The sequence below is a fragment of the Gordionus sp. m RMFG-2023 genome, chromosome 2 (genome assembly GCF_954871325.1).
Source record: "Gordionus sp. m RMFG-2023 chromosome 2, tfGorSpeb1-WG-v2, whole genome shotgun sequence".
NCBI classification, from domain to species: domain Eukaryota; kingdom Metazoa; phylum Nematomorpha; class Gordioida; order Chordodea; family Parachordodidae; genus Gordionus; species Gordionus sp. m RMFG-2023.
The window spans coordinates 20,935,675-20,956,062 of NC_088776.1; the positions used below are offsets into that span (position 1 = coordinate 20,935,675).

Sequence of the window (20,388 nt, forward strand, 5' to 3'; positions counted from 1 at the left end):
AAAGTTTTTAATAAAAGAAGAAAATGATATATATAAAACAATCATAAAAATGTTAAATGATATAAAATTAGATGATATGCATAAGTCGATGCCAACTATCATTTATAACTTTCCTAACTTATCCCAAACTCATAAAAAACCGTATATTCTAAATGGTCAATACCAACTATCACTTTCCTAATTCATACTACACTCATAAAAGACCGTATATTCTAAAAAAAAATTTAGAGAATTTATAGATGATTCTGATCAGAGTTGTTAAAAGATACCTTTTAAATGGATCTAGATACAGATACATAGTCTCAAAAGTTATCTAGATACAGATACATTTTTTATTATGCTCTTATAGGTTTGCATAAACCTAAATTAATATTATATTGTGAAAATTCATGAAATGAGCTAAAAAATTTATTGACGCGATATAACATTTATCAGAATATAACTAAAATAATGATTTTAATATAATATATGAAAATATATGATTAAATAATTATTAGATTTCAGTAATAAAATATTTTCAAAATTTTGATCATTTAGGCATCCTCGTTTATCTGTAAAGACATTAACACTAAATAGTTTTTCCACAGGGGCGCTTGAAGGAATTGTAGTGTTATATTTAATAAATAACAATTTTATATCAGGGTATTCTTTAAAAATGCTAAAATCTCTAGATTCATTTTTGAAAAAATTATTTAAAATTTGTTGATTATCAAAATTTAAATCATTATTAGAAATTATATCTGCTGTAGGGTATTGAAAAAAATCTGAAATTAAATTATTTGTTTTTTTTGGCAGGTTATTTGCTTGCAGTCAGTTGATGACTTTGATAATTCACCAGCTAATCTTTGTATCAATTGTTTTCTTTTATTAAGATTTTCTTCCATTTGCAACCATGTCCAATCAAGTTTAAAAAAAGGGTGGAGCATGGTTGCTATAATATTATCATCTTCAAATAAGGTCACAATAAACCTAGAATTATTAAATATTATTAATTTATTATATTAATTTACCTATCCTCAATCCCTTTAAGTAAGGCATCTAAGAGTGGTAAACAGAATCTCAGGTTCATTTCTTTAAAATTCTTTAATTTGATAATAAGTTGTGAAATAGTTGCACAATAATAAGTTGTGAAATAGTTGCACAATAATAAGCTGTGTACATATACTTATCTCCCTGCAAAATATCAAGGGAATTAGCTATTGGCTTCATTAGCTAATTTAAAATAATGCTATATATATAAATATTATTTATAACTTACTAAACAATATTCATGAATAAAATCACATTCATTAGGTAAAAACCTAGGTAGTTTTATTCCATCACATATCTTGTCCACTTTGTCAGATTTAGCTTTTATAATTTCTGACATTAATTGTAAGGCATTATAGGTGGAGTTCCATCTAGTTATATTAGGACATATAAAATAACGACCAATATATTCCTTAATAATCTCAGATGAAATAGGAGACTTATTTTGCCTATTCCATATATTTTGGCATTTATGTAGTGTTGTGCTGTATATCTAATGAAGAAAATATTACTTATTTAATTAAAATTAGTTTTACCCTTTGATATTGTTTACACTGCATGGCTCTATTGGCATCCACAGTGGCTATAAGATTCAATGTGTGACTGGCACAACATTGGTGATGAGGTAAACTAAATGATTCTGATAATTCAGAATCCTGTGCAGTATTACAAAGATTTGATATAGAAATTGGCACAACTGCTTCATCTTCCAGATCATCAATTGATTCACTTGTATTATTTTCAATTGGCTTGAAAACTCTTTAATAAATTAAGTAATCAATCATATATTATGTTTATATTTATTTATAATAAAATAAACCTAAAACATTTTATAAAATTTTTGGCATTATCTGTAATGGTCTTTGAAATTTTATTTTGAATGCAATAATCCTTAGCTATATCTTGTAAATTTTTTGCTATTTTATCATATGTATGACTACCAGTCATTCTTTTACAAGCCAACGCTATAATTTTTCTTTCCAAACTTATTGGATTTATATAGTGAGCGGTTACTCCTATGTATGAACTAAAAATTAAAATTTCTTAAAATTGCTGAAATAATTTATTCTTAATTAATTATTATACAAATTTAAATGTTAGCTATACCGGCGATAGGCACTCCAACAATCTGCTTTTGTGCATATTAATGATGGTTCTATAAGACTTTTAATTATTTCTTTCTTTTCATTTTCCCATCTTTGGGAAATTCTACCAACAACTGTCTGTCGGCAAATTATATTTTTGTGTGGAGCCAAAGTGTTGATCATTTTTTTAAAAGAAGGATTTTCAACAATTGAAAATGGCTGCATGCCATCTATAATAAAAGCAATAATTAAATTATCTAAAGTGCCTTGAGTTAAAGTCAAAGGTCTTTTAGCAAAAATATTATTGGAGGATGAGCCTTGTCCAATATTTTCTTTGGTAGTTTTATTTTACTTTTTGTTAACAAGGTTGGATGTTTTCTCTTAAAATTTAAATTAGAATTTTAAATATATAATATCTATACCCTTATGTGCTTCACGATATTGCACGTTGAAGTCATACTGACGGATATTTTTGTATTTTTAGGTAGACACGGCAAACATTTTACCATCAGAGAATTGTTTTCTTTGTTTTGAGATATTATTTTAAAATATGCTCTATAAATTGGCCATGGTAAAGCAATAGAACTTGTTATCGCTTCCTCTTCTTCATCGATATAGATCTAAATAAATATATAAACTTAAAAATTTAGTTATAAAATAAAATTTACCATTTCCATATTGTAATATTAAAATTTGTATGGTTTATTGATAAACTCGGACATAATATTTAAATTAATGAATATTTTTATATATTTTTTATATATAAGTTTTAATATTTTATGTATATACAATTCTTTATTATAGTATTAATAAATATAAATATATAATATATATATATTTATTTATTTATTTCATAAGCTCATATGAAATAAAATAAATTTTATAGTCAAATATTTTTAATTATAATAAAAAAAGGGGTATATAAAATGTATCTAAAAACAGATACCTCTAAAAAATATCTAGATACAGATACCTTTCTAAAAAATCTATCTAGATACAGATACTACATTTTTATATCTAGATACTCTCTGGTATTTATAAAATGCGAAAGATTTTTAGTTTACATTAGTTATTCTTTTTTAAAAAAGAAATAAATTAAATAAGAAAATATATAATATAATTAAAAAAATTTATAATTATAAAATTGCAAATTTATATTTATAAAAAAACAATTTTAAAAATTTAAATTTCCGTGATTCACGGGAAATTTAGTTCACGCCCGATCACGCCAGGGGAAATTTTGGGAAGGCCCGTCACGCCTTGGGATTTAAAATTTATTCACACTCACGCCGTGACCCACCGTGACACGATGGGTCACGCGTAATTTCACGGCCCGCGCCCACCTATCTATTACATAATATAATTATAGTTTTCCTGCCATGGAATAAATACGTAAAGGATTAAATACATTATTATAATATATGTTATATTTTTTATTAATTAAAATATCAGTTTTATTTTTTTTATAAATACAATTAATATAGATATTCTCAAAATATTATTTACACAAATTTTTTATAGTATTAATTGGTAATATCTAGTATACTAGATATCTGTTAAGAATATAAAAAAAGTATGTAGTAATGTTGTTAAACGGCTCGTTTAGCCGATTATTAAAAACGGCTAACTCAGTTTTTTATCCAGAAAAATATTTTGCAAGCCTGAAAATCTTGCTCATAGAAGGAGCAAAGGTCTAGACATAGTATCGAAATTTCGAGGCTTAGTCAATATTTTTCTGGCGAAAATATTGAGATAGCCGTTTTTAAAAATCGGCTCAGAACTAGCCGTTTAACAACATTAGCTAATATACTTGCTTATTAAATGATAATACTCGTCGAAAAATATGATAAAATACCAAATAGATGAATTTTTTGTATATACCAGGTCGAATATAATTTTAAAAAATTCCGAGCCGGGCCTAAAAATTGTTTTTTTAAATATCCGGGCCTAAAATTTTTAAACCCGGGCCGTAAAAAATTTTTGAAAAAAAATCCGGGTCGGACTGTGCAAATGGTACCTCTGCAGGTCTCTGAAAATTACCATAAATAATTTATATCTCTAAAATAGGTACAAATGTACTTAAATGAGCAAGCGAACATACTTATAGTGACAATTTGTCAGGCTCATTTTAGTGGCGATTTTAAAATTTCCGAAGGTGAAGATCCCTTTGTGGTGCTACGACTGTTACCTTTATCCAAGTTTTAACAAGAAATAATGAAATATATTTTATTATTGATAATTATAAACAACCAGATAGCTTTTATGGGTAGCAATCTAATAATTCCTTTCGCGTTTGAGCAGAACTCTAAAATAATTTTTGTCCTACTTATATCCGAGACATGCAGGCCCGACATACATGTGTCTAGTGTTAAATTAATTTTTGAAACGCGTGCTGACCAATAGATAAAAAAAAATCTGGTTGGACCATAATAAATTAATTATATCAATTAATCAGTGGGAAAATCACATGGCTATTAAATTCTTCATTCTTTCTAATATTTTTGAATTCCTTTATTTTGTTTTCCTAATACTCTTCTAAATATTCTTTTCAAGAAATAACACTAATTTTTTTTTATTTTCCTTATCCAATTAATTTGGCTAAATAAATTTTAATAACAAATTTTTTTCTAAGATTTTGTTTTTTCATTTAGATTTAATTGTTACTGAAATAACAAATATTTTTTTAAATTTGGGGCCATAAATTTTTGAGGGGGCCTGCCCCCTTCATGGCTATTGGCCCATACGAGATATAAATTCACACAAAATAAAATTAGTACAAAAAGATTTAACAGCCGGGGCGAACGAGGCTAAGTTAATTAATATCTCGGCTAATGGGATCGATTCCCTGCGAGACCCTTTTTCTGAAGCTATACAGAACAGTTTGGTGGTTTTATATGGCAGCTAGCCAGCACGGGGTAGGGTTGATATATATTTTATAAAAAAGGGGTTGATAAAATTTGATCGTTAAATTTGTAAAATTAACTTTTTATGAATATTTTAAAGCATCCTAGTAGTATAATGGGCAAAATGCTAGGTTAATGCATCTTTGTTATCCCGTGTTACGTTCAACCCGACCCGACACATTTTTTTAATTTTTCTGGAACAAGCCAATCCCAGCAGTTAGCTAAGGGTTAGAAAAATAGATGCCAGCACAAAAAGATAAGGTTAATATTATTTGAAAAAGAGTTTGATAAAATTTAGTCGTTACACTCAATTTTTTATGAGTATTTTAAAGCATCATAATAGTGTAATGAGTTGTAGAGCTAAGTTAATTTAGTAATTAGTAGATTATATTATGAACATAAAGAAAACTTGTACCAGATTATCATAAAATATTTGATTTTTTACCCTTTAGTAATTTTTTCTAAAAAAATTCCTTTTAAATCATTTCAAGAATTTATTAAATATACTTATACCCTTTTAATCCCTACCTTTATAAAATGATCCATTCCATAGCATTTTTTAATTTGAAATATATTTATAAATGAACATAGTGAATGATTAATTTCTTTGTGAAAAAAACATAGCAAAACGATATCTTAGCAAATCATTTAAATAATACCCTATTAAATTATCAAACGATTGGGAACTAATAATATTGATGCGACTAAGTGACTTAATTTATATTTATCTTTGAAAAAGAATACTCTAAATCATTTTGTTTCAGCCCATCTCATATAAAACAAACCGACTCATTACAACCTCAAAGAGAGCAACTATTTGATTGGTTTCAAACATTTATGTTTCCAGACGTCACACAGCAAACAATTAAGGACAAATTTTTGGACTGCTCACTTTGGTTAATGAAATACACGGAAGACGCAGCATCAATAAATAGAACTGACATTGACTTGATAGGAATGGTGAAGATATTTTTGAAGGGTAACTAAAAATTTCAATGAATTTTACTTCTTTTAATATGAGAAATTTCGAATTTATTGGTGAAGATATTTTTGAAAGGTAACTAAAAGTTTCAATAAATTTTACTTCTTTTAATATGAGAAATTTCGAATTTATTTTCCTAATCGTTTATAATAGAAACCTGCAGACATGGACCAAACCTGGGTGAGGGAGGCGTATCAAAAACCGGTCCGGGCCTAAAAATACAATAGCGAAAATATTAAAAGTAACAAAATTTTGAAAATTCAGGACCAGGTGGTAAAATGATAAAAAAAATAAAAATTTAAACCGGGAAATATTTAAAAAAAATACCGGCAGACCTAAAAATATTTTTTTAAATCCAAGTGGGTTGTGTAATATGAGGCATCTCTGCAGGTCTCTGAGTTATAGGTCTTAAAAATTACAATTAATATAAATCCAAATTATATCTAAATAACCATTAATGCATCAGGATTAGTTATAAAAATTGAAGAACAAATTATTACGCTTTGATATATCAAAAAATAAATTTCCCAGATCAAAATTATATGGACAACAGAAGACATTGGTTGAAATTAAAGCTCCCAAATTGTATATTTGATGACATTTATCCTGACACTAACTTCGATATAAAAATTATTAAGAGAGCCACTTTACCCCTAGACCTATCAGTCAATTATACACAAGTATTTAGTAATATATCTTTTTTTGACTAAAATTTAATTGCTAAAGAATAACCAAGCATGTGATTATTTTAAAAATAGCAATATCATAAATACATCAACCCAGCGACCCAACTATGTAAGCACTAAAATTTCTTTCTATATCTTTTATTTTCTTCCTACCTTTTTATCATTAAATTAATATTAGCTTAAATATATATTTCGAAGCAAGGATTTAATTTGATAAATGAAATTGGGATGATAGAAACATCGGCCGTGGTATGCCATATTGCAGCTTGTGCCATTCTATAGTGATGAAATGTATACATCAAAAAGCACAGATTAACCAAGATATATTGATTGACAAATTTTTAATATAATTCACTTTATTACAAATATATAAATATCAAAATTTAAAGCATACAATATATTTCTAATCACAGGTTTGTAAATGATTAATATATTATATATCATGGAGGTATGAATCTTTAAATTGTGATATTTGATGAATTTTTTCAATAAATCAGTTATAAAATACCCCCCAAAGATAATAGTTCATAAATATATATAATCACAAATATTAATATATTTCTAATCACAGGTGTATAAATGATTAATATATTATATATCATAAAGGCATGTCATTTTAAATTGTGATTTTTTCAATAAATCTTTTATAAGTCCCCCCCCCCCCCCTCTACACAAATAACAGTTCTTCAAAATAAATAATTTAGAAAAATATCAAAGTTCATTTCTGTAATAGGAAGAAGCACACCGGAAACCAAGGTTAGTAGCTGAGCTATCAGGTGTGTTTTGACTCCTGGCAGCGCATCTGTATCTGAAACAATAGCCCTTAATATAGTTAAAATACGAATTAAAATTATACCATTTAATGGAATATCGTAATCTAAGCTTCCAAATAATATTAGAGCTTATATTAAAATATTTATTTTTTTTTAGAAAAACTAAAGAGTTTATCTTAGAAAAAATTTAGATCATTAAAAATATAAAATGAAATTATTTGAAATATACCTTAAATAATTGCATCACAAATGGATCCAATTTTTTATTTACCTTATCGGGCCCAGTACTTAATATTAATTAAATCTCTTATAATAGAATGTAGATTTAATTCAATAAAAATATAATTAAAATCGTTAGTATAACTTCAAGAATAAATATAAATAATCGACAGAATCTTAAGATTTTTCCATCATAATAATTTATTTAAAAAAAAAATATGAATTGTACTAAAGTAAATATTTGCGAAAAAAATAACTTAACTAAGTTACTTTATAAATATTGTTAAATAAATTATCTCAATAAATTTATTTAAATAAAATTAATTTTTAAATAAATTCAATTATTTGCTTTTTAAAATTCTTCGTCTAAGATCAGAATTGAATAATTGAAACTCATTACAATATCTTTATTAGTGTTGTTAAAGTAACTAGTTACAATTGAAAAGATATAACAAATTATATTTTTGGAATGTAACTACAAAGTAATTTAATTTTTAAAATATGTTAAATAATATATATCTAGAATTATCTTCTTATGCTGATCCCCCAAATTCGAAAATTATGTTTTATTTTATTAAATATAAGTACATAGAGCGCTCCTTTAGAGCATTTGGTAGTCTATACATAGGCGCTGCCGAGGATCCCCCCTTTAGAAGTTTGCCTTTTCTTGTAAATATCATTTTAAGCTAATAAAAAATTCCTCCCCCCTCCCTATATAATATATCACCAAAAACAAGAATTTGAAAAAAATTTTAGTAAATAAAGACACTTAAAAAAGTTATAAAATGCCAAAATTATTTTTATAAAAATCTAACAGCAATACCTTTAATAAAATTTAGGGGGCTAACCCCCCCCCCCCCTATCAAAAATCTGGCTATGCCAATGAGTCTAGGGATGCTTATATTTTGAGAAGCGAATGGTAACGGATAGAAATAATAAATTATTCGTCTTGTTCAAATAAGAATAATTCAATTAGAATAAAAAATAACACGAATATTTAAATTCGACAAATCGAATGATTCGTTATATTTGAATCGAATAATTTGATTGAATATATAACCAATCAATCAGACAAAGTGATGTGATTAATAAGGTTATGCATCAACTGCCTGTGAAAAACTTTTCTTAGTTGGGACTAATTGCGGTCAAAAAATCGTATGTCTTAGAAAAAACGATAAAAATAAATTCTTTGCCTTAAAAATTGGTTTGGAATTATAAGTTTAATTAATGCATTTTAATTTCATTAATAACTTAATCGCATGTTCTTTATCATCAGATTATTATAATAATTTTTTTCTGTTTAAAATTTTAGGGCTTGACTAAAATCAATGCCCTCGGAAACTACGTGCTCCACGCGCCCCCTCTTAAAAAAAAACCTTAATTTATTATTAATATAGAATCTTTTAAAAAAAACTGGTATCATAATTAAATTTTTAGAAAATACTTTTTTTTACATGACTAAAATACGCGCTCTCGATAAATATGCGCTATTTTTAAAAAATGCAGAATCATTAGCTTATTAAATCAGAAAATGTTAATATTAAGTTTTAAATTTTTTTATAACTCAGTGGGCTATTAAAAAAACACTTTGTATCACTAAACTATTCGCTCTCATTAAATATAAGCTATTTTTAAAAAATGAACGCAGAGGCATATTTAACTCATTAAAAGGATTCATAAAAAGTTAATATTAAATTTTTGGTTCTGATTTCAAACTCTGATCGAGTAAAATGAATCACAACATTTAAAAAAAATTATATAATTATTTGCACTGTTAGAATCGGTTCCTATAAATTTAAAAATGGGTTCTGGTTGCAATAAATTTTAAAAGAAGGTTCCAGATTTCCGATTTCTAGATTTGATTCCGGTTCTGAAAGTCCCATGTTCCTGATATAAGCTAATTTTTTCCCCTCAATTATTTCTTTATTTAAATTGTATTTTCATTAAAATTATGCTAATTAAAAATTGTAAATCGAAATTGTTTTGAAAATGAAAAGTTACATAAATTATTTTTAAATTTCTATTTAAAATATAACTCTAACTAGTAATTACTTTTGAAAAATTGTAACTAGTAACGTTAGTTATTATTGAGGATGTAACTTGTAATTAGACTTTTCTTTTTATCAAGACTAGAAAAATCGTAATTACTTTCTCTTTTTGTCTATCGTGACTTGTAAGAATACATTATTTTAGAGCCCTACATGGACGCTCGACTAGACGGACTCATATATAATTTTAAAAAAATTATTCGGGCCAGACAGACTAGGACTTGGGTTTTTAAAAAATTGTTTAGTTTCTAAATGCGAAAAATAGGCTATGCCTTCATTGAAATATTCTACTAAATATATAATATCGATACATTAATATTTTAAACATCAAATTTTCTTTAAAAATTTAACAATCCCCATAGAAATTTCTTCTTAAATTATATTTTTATTTTAAGAATGTTTGATTAAAAAAATATATTTAAAATAACTTTAAGACAAATAATAAGACTCTTTTGAACTTATTTAGTTGCCCTCTACGCCAATTCTGTCCAATTGGTACATTCTTAGCTGCCATAGGAGGTTTGTAATATATTAAACTTCAAAAGTACTCCGTCTCTTGACAAACTTAACCATTCATTTAAAACATACAATATAAATTCTGGGTTGTGTCTAAAATCTCTATGTATAAACAAATTTGAAGCTTTGTTAAATGATTTTGAGATCATTGAAACGTAATGTCTTCAATTGAAAAGGTTGAATAATGAAAATCTAGCAATGATGAACATAGCAAACAGTTTAATAAACATAGCATTTATAACATACCAATTCAATTGAACCTAGATTTTTATTGTAAAAACAAAGCAATTCAATAAAAAACCTAGAATTTCATTGTAAAACAATATAGCATTTCAATTAAAAAAAATAGCACATGAATTAGTATAATATATATCAGAAACCTAAAGGGTATTTAATTTTTTTAAATATAACTCGGGTCAGGCTAGGCCTAAATATTTTTTTAAAACCCGAGCCGGACATTTTTTTAAAAATATACCCGGACCTGGTCAGGTCGTATAATTTAAAAGCATTCCCCATTTTGTTGCATTTTGATGAGCGGCAAGAGTGAAATAATTGAATGTCACTATATTTTAAATCGTTATTATTAGATATAAAAACTAAATAAATGTAATATATTTTAAAAAAATCCGGGCGGGAATCCGGATCAGGCTTTAAAATATATAACCCGGACAGGGTCGCCATAAGATCTCTACAGGTCTCTGATAAATATTATCATTTTTTAAAAAATTCAGCAAAATTTACTTTCTAACATTTATTTCGATAAGATTTACATTATTCTACAATTCCGTCATATTTTATTTAAAAAAAGTAAAATTTTGAAATTTATAAAACTAGATATAAAAGATGGGAAATATATTGGTAAAGGCATTAATATGCTAATTTATTACAAAATTTTGGACGGGGTCGAATATAATTGCTTTTTTAATTTTCTGCCTGGGTGGACTTGGAGAAATTTTATTAGATCTTTTTCCGGCAGAATCGCAAAGACAAATTTGATGTAGGGTTTTATTTTGTTTTATAAATTTTCATTTTTTCAAATAAATACTTTAATATGGTTAACGTTGCATATCCACAAGACCTTCTATAATATCATTTTATAGAAGTTGTTTTAAAAAATATTATAAAAACCAATTTAAGCATAATATGCAATTATTTCTATAGAAACTGGTATATATGCATTTTTTTATAGACATATTAAAATTTGTATAGGTGATGCTATAGCAGTAAATTTAACATTTTAATTCAAATTTATCAGCCATTATATGGATGGTGCTTAGAATACATGGCCTAAATGGGGGGGAGGGGTAAGCACCCCATCCCTTGCCCTCAAATTTCTTAATTATTTTCATCTTAATAAAATATAAATAGTGTCTTTTTTAAGATTTTTATATATTTATTGAAATAATTTTCGCAGATTATTTATTGATTTCCATTTTTATATAGATCAGCCCGACCCGGCCCAGCCCGTGAATAATTATTTTATCGGGTTTTTCATGGCCGGTAAAATATATTTTATACAAGTTGTCCGACACAGCCTGTCCTGTAATAATTCATTATGAAAGAAAAATACATAATCAAAAAAAATATATAAAATGAGAAATAAACAAAAAAAAATTAATAGTAATTAAAATGAAAAAAAAAGAAAAAAGAGTAGATAATTTAATAAAATATGATTATACAAACCTCAGTACACGCGAAAGATCCGCCTTTTTTAACCCTGTCAGTGCCAGAGTCAGGTCCCTTTGGGTTTTTTTGATAGGAGGAGTCGTGTTGCGTATGCCACCAGTCAGAAGTCCATTCCCAAACATTTCCGACTATGTTATAGATGCCATATGCATTGGGCGCGAATACGTTAACCTATTTAAAAAAATTTTATCAATTAAAATAAGTTGTAAAAATTTGACTCTCCGAATTTGGCATTTATATAATTGTATTTTTTTCCTGTTGGGTAGCTAACCGCGCCATTATAATTAAAATACTTTCAAAACTATTTTTCTTCTTTTGTTCGATCATAAATGGGACAAATTTTATTGAATCAATCTATTGGGAGAGGTGAGGGTTAGAGTTAAACGGAAAGGCGGCAGTATCAAGGTGCAAGATAGTGGGCTTGCACCATCCTGAAAAAATTACAAACATAGATTTTTTTATAATAAATTTGGAATTTTTATAAATTTATAAGCTGGTTAAGTAAGTAGATTATGGATACAAATTAATTTATACAGTTTTAGCTATCTCTGATATAGAAAATTTAGAACAAGATAACTAGCTAACTGGCCCACTTATACGTTAATGGGAAGAGCAAATTAAACGAATTTGTTTCCAGCTGAAGCTTGATTGGATCTTTCAATAAATGGGATTAGGGAATATATAGATGATAATGAAAGTAATAAATTCCTTCGTGATTTGAAATAGTTTCAAAATTTTATTAAAACAATTCTGTCTAGTACTGCTTGCTAAATGTGAGCATAACTTTCACCTTATGAATGCCATTATTACGGATTAGCTTGCAAGTCTTACCATAAAAATATTTCCAGTTTAATAATGATAAAAGTCAATGGGCCTCCTCTCAAAGTGGAATTCTTTATATATTAAAAGGTGGCCGACAATGCAAAGATAACCGATCAAGGAAGCGTGCAGTTATAATTATAAATTTGAAAAGATTCTACTTTTTTTTGAGTAATAGCAAGCCCCCACCACAAATTTTATGACAACAACACTGACAAAGATATGGTTAGTATCAAGACCAAATTTTGGGCTTCTTCCAAGCTTTTAGAAATCATTACCAAGTCGTCCGCATAACAAATCATCCTATTCTCCAAAAACCACGACTGGTTGGATCTAAATTCCAAAAGATTTGCAGCTCCAGCGATCGATAATTATTTTATTCATAACTATATTAAACAGCAGCGGGGAGGCGACACACCCTTGCTTTACTCCTTTTTATGTTCTAAAGGGAGGAGAAACTTTATTAATGATTTTAAACGAGGCAAAAAGATTACTATAGTGCGTCTTAAGAATCCTAATGATATTTACGTCTATGCCGCATCCCGCTAAGATTGCTCACAAAGTATCATGAATAACGTTGTCAAAAGCACGCTTGAAATCAATGAATATAAAGTAAAACGGTAATTTGTACTTCTCGCACTTCTGTATTATAATCTTCAACGCCAATATTGGTTCGTTGATATTCCTATTTGGGCGATAAGCGCAGATGTATTTAGATAGGAGATTTGGTGTGGAAGCGAGGATGCCGTTTTTTAGAAGGATAATAAATACATTATGGCTCTATAATCCTTAAATTTGGTAGGGTTTGGGATTTTTGGGAAGTTGTAAAAAATAGTCATATTCCAATCTGCTGGCATCCTCCCTGTGAGCCATATATTATTGAACAGCAAGAGCTGAGAGACCTCTGAGGGGGCTGCTTTCAGATGTTCCTCCAAGATATTATCAGGACCTGGAGATTTATTATTCCTAAGTTTATTTATGGCGTTAGCTATTTCAGCCAGATTGGCTTCCTAGAATCAAAGATGCCCATGTAATGATCTAACCACAAAGCCATCTGTTCATCAAAATTATTATTATCAAGTCTGATCGATGGGAGAGTTTTAAATACTCTAGCATTACAGAAATGTTTGAGCTTTTTGTAGGCATCGTGGCTTGATGTATCTAAATACCTGTTTCAAACGAACGATCCTAATAAATGTCTATGCCCCTCCTAAGAGAAGTAAGAGACTCTTCTTCTTAGACGACCTTGAAAACATCGTATGCTCTCTTCCTTGGAGCCGTAATTTGATAATTCTGGGGGACTTGAATATCAGGTGGGAAGGAGGAATCCTTTATAATAGATGGAGGGAATGCGGCCATTACACAACCAAACCGTGATGATAGTAGGAAGCTTTTGGAGTTGTGTAGGAGTTTAAACCTTAAAATCGAGAACACCTTCGTCTTTCACAGTGAAAGCAATACTCTTACTTATAATTCTCATATTGATTTCTTCATTTCCAACATTCATGGTTGGTTTACTGATGTGAAAGCTATGCGGAACATAAATATTTCCGATCATAAACTAATTAGAGCAAATATCCTCATAAGGAATTTATGGGACAACTCTCAACAGTTCCCCACTTCTAATCAGCCCAGATATCCTCCCTGGACAATAAATACAAAGTACCTACAACGACCAGAAGTAAAGCTGCTCATTGGTCAAAACTTAAGAGATAGGATGGCGTATACCAAGTTACATCGGAGTCTGATTCTACGGAGGCATGTTGGTAGTCCTTTAAGAGTATTTTATTTGTAGCCTGCAATGATCTCCCCAACATTAATATTTCTCCCCAGAGGCATGAATGGTTATCCGAAGACACTGTTCTTTTGATAGCGGAACTCAAGCCACATGAAAGACGTGATGGTGACCTCGGAACTACAATCCATAGACTCCTTAGGAGGGACAGAAGGATCTACATCACAAAAATAGCTTTCGAGATTGACAGAGATATGAGGGAAATCAGAACATTCGATGCCTACAAAAAGCTCAAACATTTCTGTAATGCTAGAGTATTTAAGACTCTCCCATCGATCAGACTTGATAATACTAATTTGATTACTGTCCCGGATGAACAGATGGCTTTGTGGTCAGACCAATACATGGGCATCTTTGATTCTAGGAAGCCAATTTTAATACCATCCTTTAGCCATAGCGTACCATCTGACGCTAATTTTTCCTTGGGGGAACATCTGAAAGCAGCTCCCTTCAATAAGATATGGCTCACAGGGAGGATGCCAGCAGATTGGAATATGACTATTTTTTACAACTTCCATAAAATCCCGAACCCTACCAAATTTAAGGATTATAGAGCCATTGCTCTTACATCTATTGTGATAAAATAACTTAGTAGATAAATGTGATACATAGATGTAATTAAATTTATATATGAGATAAATATTAATAAATATAAATTGATATAATATTTTGAAAAATATATCCGGCATCTGCATTTTTTGACTTTGGACAAGGGGGGGGGGGATTTGTTTCCTTGCCCTTCCCCCGCTGCGTAACGCGCCTGCTTACACTAAATATTTTGATCAAATTTAATATATAAAATCCTATTATTTGGACCTCAAGCTCTGGATTTTTCAAAAAAATAGGACAAAAGGTATATGTAATCAAAGGTGATTCAAAGAAGTGGTGTTATTTATGGCAAAAAATATTTATAATAATTTTCCAATCTAACTATATTTTTATACATGGATCATTAAATCATATTGACAACCTTGTTTTTTTTTTAAATATAATTTTTCTTAATAAATTTTTAGCAAAAATATTGAATTAATTATTATATAAATCAGAGACCTGCAGAAGTATTATTTACATAGCTCCAAAATTGTTTTGGCCCAGTTCAAGTTTTTTTTAAATGTATTATATTTATTATTAATTTTTATAGCATAATAGCAATTGATAACACTGCGTGACAAGAAAAGTGGGAGAAGAAAATAAAAACAAGTTTTGGTGCAGAATTTGACGCTGAGTTCGAATCCGTTTTTTAAATTTTCCCTACACGTCAAGTTTTAAAAATATTACAGTATAAAGACAACTTTTCGAAATCTCAAAAATGGTAAAATTTAGGTCTTTATACGGATATATTTTAAAAAGTATCGAATAAAATCCCTGAAAATTGGTGATAGTGTTAAACTTATATTTATTAATTTACTAATTTTTATAATTTTTTATCGATTGGTTTTTGAGAAAATGGTAAAGAATTTTATTTTGGGGGTCTTAAGTTTTCAATTTAAATTACTATCAAAATTATTAACTTTAGAAGATAAATTTTATATAATTTTGCTTCAAATATGCTCAAGATTATATATTAATTCTAATTATGTTTCAAAAGTACTCTATGCCATGAAAATTCAACCAAAATCTATTAATAAAAAAGTCGGTACAGATATTTTCGAACTTTTTAATTTGTACACTTTTATTGAATTTTCTCTGCATAAAGCATTTTTAAAGCAAAATTAAGGTAATATTTATCTTTTTTAGTTGTATTTAGTAATATTTTATGCATTTATGATCAATTTATACCAGAATCAGATATCTGTACCCACTTTTTTAATTTGTACTCTTTTTGAAGCAAAATTTATTTAAAATGCAATAATTGGTAATTTTTTCATTTTTTATTAATATTTATCTTTTTTAGATTATTAAGAATATTTGTTTTTTTAATCAATTTATATCAAAATATATGATTTTCCAATGGAGTACCTTGAACCCCTAGTATGGGCAATAAATAATAATGCCAAATAACGAGTAGGAAGAAAGGAGAAGAATTATTTTTTTATTCGCGCTTAATTTTTCATAAACCTTTAATTTCTTTCATTAATTTTTTTTTAAATTGGATTTTAAATATTATTCAAATTCCCTCCTTATATAATATTCTACAAAAAATTAATGCCGAGGTCCCCTTGTTTAAAGTGTGTCTCTAAATTTTGTTACATCTGTGCGGACTATATATTGCCCGCACAAAAATGTCCAATTTCTCCAATCATTCAAAGGATTTATGAAGTTTATTACAATATTCCACTCTGCGATTTGGATAAACCATTTGCCCCTAATTACATATGTAAAACATGTTATAATTCATTTAATTCATGGGTAAATAAAAAACGGTCATATTTTCCTTATTCGAAACCTGCATTTTGGCACGTAGCAAGAAATCATTCATGGGATTGTTATTTTTGCTCGATTAGTACATTTGGGTTTAACAAAAAAAAATAAGAAGAAAATTCATTATCCTGAAATTTGTAGGTTGTTTATCCAGTAAAATATAATAAATAAATATATTAAATGTAAGCTATATTAGAAAAGATTTTATAAATAAAGGTAAATTTAAAAAATATAGGTTGTTTAAAAATTGAGTAAGGATTTTATAAAAAACAATGTATAATAATAATAAGAAGGTTTGCTGCAAAAATTAAGATATTTTTTTAGTTGTAGGGATCATTAGAACAGAAGTTATAAACCTTCAAAAAGTTCTAAAAATGACCTTTTTGGCCACTTTAACCTAAAATAAATAAAAAACCTGACGTGCTAGAAAAAAAACTGACAGCAGATTAAGAATATGCATAAAAAACTGTCTTAAAAAATGTTTATTTTATTTTCTCCCAAAAAATCAAGTCAAAATTTGTCACAGTGTAATATATGGCCCAGCTTGGGTATTTTTTTAAAAAAAAATTTTCAGGCCCAGCTCAGGTATTTTAAAAAAATTCAGGCTGGGGTATATTTTAAAAAAAATTAAAATATGGCACAGCCTATGTACCTGACCTTATGGCCAGGCCTATAGGTCTCTGATATAAATAAAATTAATTTTTATTAACCAACACTAGTGCAAATAAATTAAATTTCGAGAAATGGCCAAATCTAATGATATCATTTACATAATTGTAAATTTATTATAACATTTACATTACTTTGCTAATAGTCTAAAATTTTGGTTAGATACACAAAATCATATTATTTAACAATCAGGGGGTTAAAAGATTATAATAAAATTTATTACTGGTGCTGTTGTAACATAGCCATCTTCTCCTGTGTTAATGTATGGAAATTCTCCTTGCCATATGTTAGCATGAAATATGTTATTTTGATTAAATTCATTCCCCCAGGGATAAAGCCTAAATTTATATATATGTAATTTTTATTTACTTTCTATCCATTCCACCTCTACATGCATATTCCCATTCAGCCTCTGTGGGTAACCTTTTACCAGCCCATTTACAAAATGAATTGGCATCATTCCAAGATATATGTATAACTGGATGATTTGATCTATAATTTGATCATAAATAAAATAGAGAATAGCTAAATTAACCTATTGTATATGTGTGATCCTAAACCTTCAGGTTGTCTCCATGTGGCATTTTCAACTGGCAACCACCATGTAGCATCAGCAACAGCTTTTTTAATATCTAATTTAATTTTTTCATCTAAATTATTTTCTAAAACAAATGAAACCCCAAATTTTTCAGCCTAAAACAAGTGTTTCATATATAATATGCAAGGTATAAACCTCTGTTATATATCCAGTAGCATTAATAAATATGGAAAAATCATAGTTGCTTACCTCATATTTATCTAAATAAAACTTTGATATAAATACTGTTCTTTCTGGGCCTTCACCATCAGCTATAAAATGTGGGGTATTTGTCCCCATAATAAATTCCCCTTCATTTATCAAAACCATGGTATTATATAAAAAATATGTATGGCTGTTGTCATAAAAATCGTAGAGATCATGTGTAGACTTAATATATAGATAATTTTAAGATTTTATTAAAATATTTACCTTAATTGTACTATTCTGATTTGCAATTTTAGAATAAGCACATTTATTACAACCCTTAGATCCTAATTCAAGATAATTTTAATTATAGTTATTTATTACCTTTGATAAAAAATAAATTAATAAGGTATATTATTAAAACTAAGCATTTCATTCATATATTTCCGGGTATTAATTTTTTAGAATTTTTAATTTAATATTAATATTTTTTGAAGTGTAGGATATTACTGGTTTTACTCAATGGCATAATACCTAAACTGACGATGCAATCGCGTCGTTGAATGCAAATCAGCTGGACCCGCCATTGGTAACCCATATAGTAATTATTCTCATGTTAAAAACTACTATTAAATTGATAACTTGCTTCCTTATTATCACTATGATCAAGCAATTTTTTAATAAAATTTGCATCAGACTTAGGAATAAATTGATCTCTCGGTTAAAATTGATATGGGTAACCAAAATAGCGTCCCCAGCTGTTTATATTGATGTACACTTTTTTTAAATGAATGCATCGTCAGTCTAGGTATTATTATATGTCATTGGTTTTACTATAATTAATGGCGATTGTTCAATCAATGCGTATGACATTCGAAGCGACAATTAATCAGATATGGCAATCATATTCCTAAATATATTAAATGTAAAAAATCACATAAATATAAAAATAGGCAGTTGGAGAATACCGTGAATACATGTTAAGATTCAAGATCATTTTGTGTTTGTATCTTTCTGATATATTATATAAGATAATATTTTCAAAAGAATCTTGTATCATTTGATTTCCCTTTTTTTTATTTATAACAATATTTTTTTCGTAGGTTCTTGCATTTTTTTCCTTGTTTTTCTTTCTTTTCCTATCTTATACGATTCATGCATTAACACATAATATTTTTAAAAATCTTTTAAGCCTTGATTGGGTTATAGCGATAGAAAATTTAATAGTTATTGAATCTTCAAGTACGGATTATAAGTTGTATTGGTATTTGTTAATATTATATGTAAATTAATTTTTCAAACTAATGTTTGTTATATTATTTATTATCATTATACTATACATAAATTTAAAAAAACTTTTACTTTTCTAATATAATGTTAACTGATTTTTTTAAATTATTTCTTTGACATATATATATATATCTATTAATTTAACATCTAACTTTCATTTTTATACGATTAAACATAACACCAGAAACTTTCTTTTATCGTCTATTGATTTATTATTCATTATTATGTAAATAGTTATTTATGGTATATATATAGAAAAGACATCCTGATTTATAGGGAATATGATTATTTTCATATTTTAATGTCTTATTTGGTTTAAATAATGGAAAATTAATATCTTTTAAAAGGAAAAAAACTGATAATGAAGATTTTTTTTATGAAATTTCTTCCACAGTCATTATAATCATTTAAAATATTTTTCCTAATCTAAAAGTGGGGGAAAATGTTTAAGTCGAACAAAAATTTATTTAATTTTCTTATTACTTGAAACCTCGATACTTCGAGTGGTGAATTTAAAAAAACAAATTACAGATTTAGATTTATTTAAGGCAGAGTGTCTTTCAGGGTCAAAAATGTTATGATTTAAAAAATGCGGACCGATCTTAAATATTAAAAGAAATGGAAAATCCGGGTAGGGTCATTACAATTAAATGTTAACTAATGATAATATTTTGCTTAATATCACATAAACTAGACATCATAGAAGGTAAATTAAGGTTAGTAGTATTAAGCATTAATTTATTTTATAATAATTTTTTGGCTTCTAAAATTGTTTCATTGATAAGACCATAACGTTACACATT

The 20,388-nt window shown here is 27.6% G+C and overlaps 2 protein-coding genes across 3 annotated transcripts in view; one reads left to right on the forward strand and one right to left on the reverse strand.

Moving 5' to 3' along the window:
* Positions 1 to 7,161, forward strand: part of LOC135924165 (uncharacterized) — a 50,779-nt gene extending 43,618 nt beyond the window's left edge. The window contains exons 14-18 of the mRNA XM_065459214.1: positions 4,182 to 4,312; positions 5,782 to 5,996; positions 6,531 to 6,679; positions 6,726 to 6,794; positions 6,884 to 7,161. Coding sequence (XP_065315286.1) covers positions 4,182 to 4,312; positions 5,782 to 5,996; positions 6,531 to 6,679; positions 6,726 to 6,794; positions 6,884 to 6,967 — 648 coding nt within the window. The 3' untranslated portion in view covers positions 6,968 to 7,161. The remainder of the gene's footprint in view (positions 1 to 4,181; positions 4,313 to 5,781; positions 5,997 to 6,530; positions 6,680 to 6,725; positions 6,795 to 6,883) is intronic.
* LOC135923794 (formylglycine-generating enzyme-like) lies at positions 7,118 to 18,960 on the reverse strand. Of its 2 annotated transcripts, none has more exons than XM_065458739.1 (8): positions 18,680 to 18,960; positions 18,581 to 18,642; positions 18,305 to 18,538; positions 18,107 to 18,264; positions 17,941 to 18,063; positions 17,795 to 17,909; positions 11,925 to 12,098; positions 7,118 to 7,507 (listed from the first exon to the last, which is right to left on the reverse strand). In XM_065458739.1, the coding sequence occupies exons 1-8, from the start codon at positions 18,729 to 18,731 to the stop codon at positions 7,397 to 7,399; spliced, it is 1,029 nt and encodes a 342-aa protein (XP_065314811.1). In that variant the 5' UTR covers positions 18,732 to 18,960; the 3' UTR covers positions 7,118 to 7,396. The 2 variants fall into 2 exon arrangements, with proteins under 2 accessions (XP_065314811.1, XP_065314812.1); XM_065458740.1 differs by having other exon boundaries at positions 7,129 to 7,507; positions 18,581 to 18,634; positions 18,680 to 18,697.
* Between the last annotated feature and the right edge of the window lie 1,428 nt (positions 18,961 to 20,388).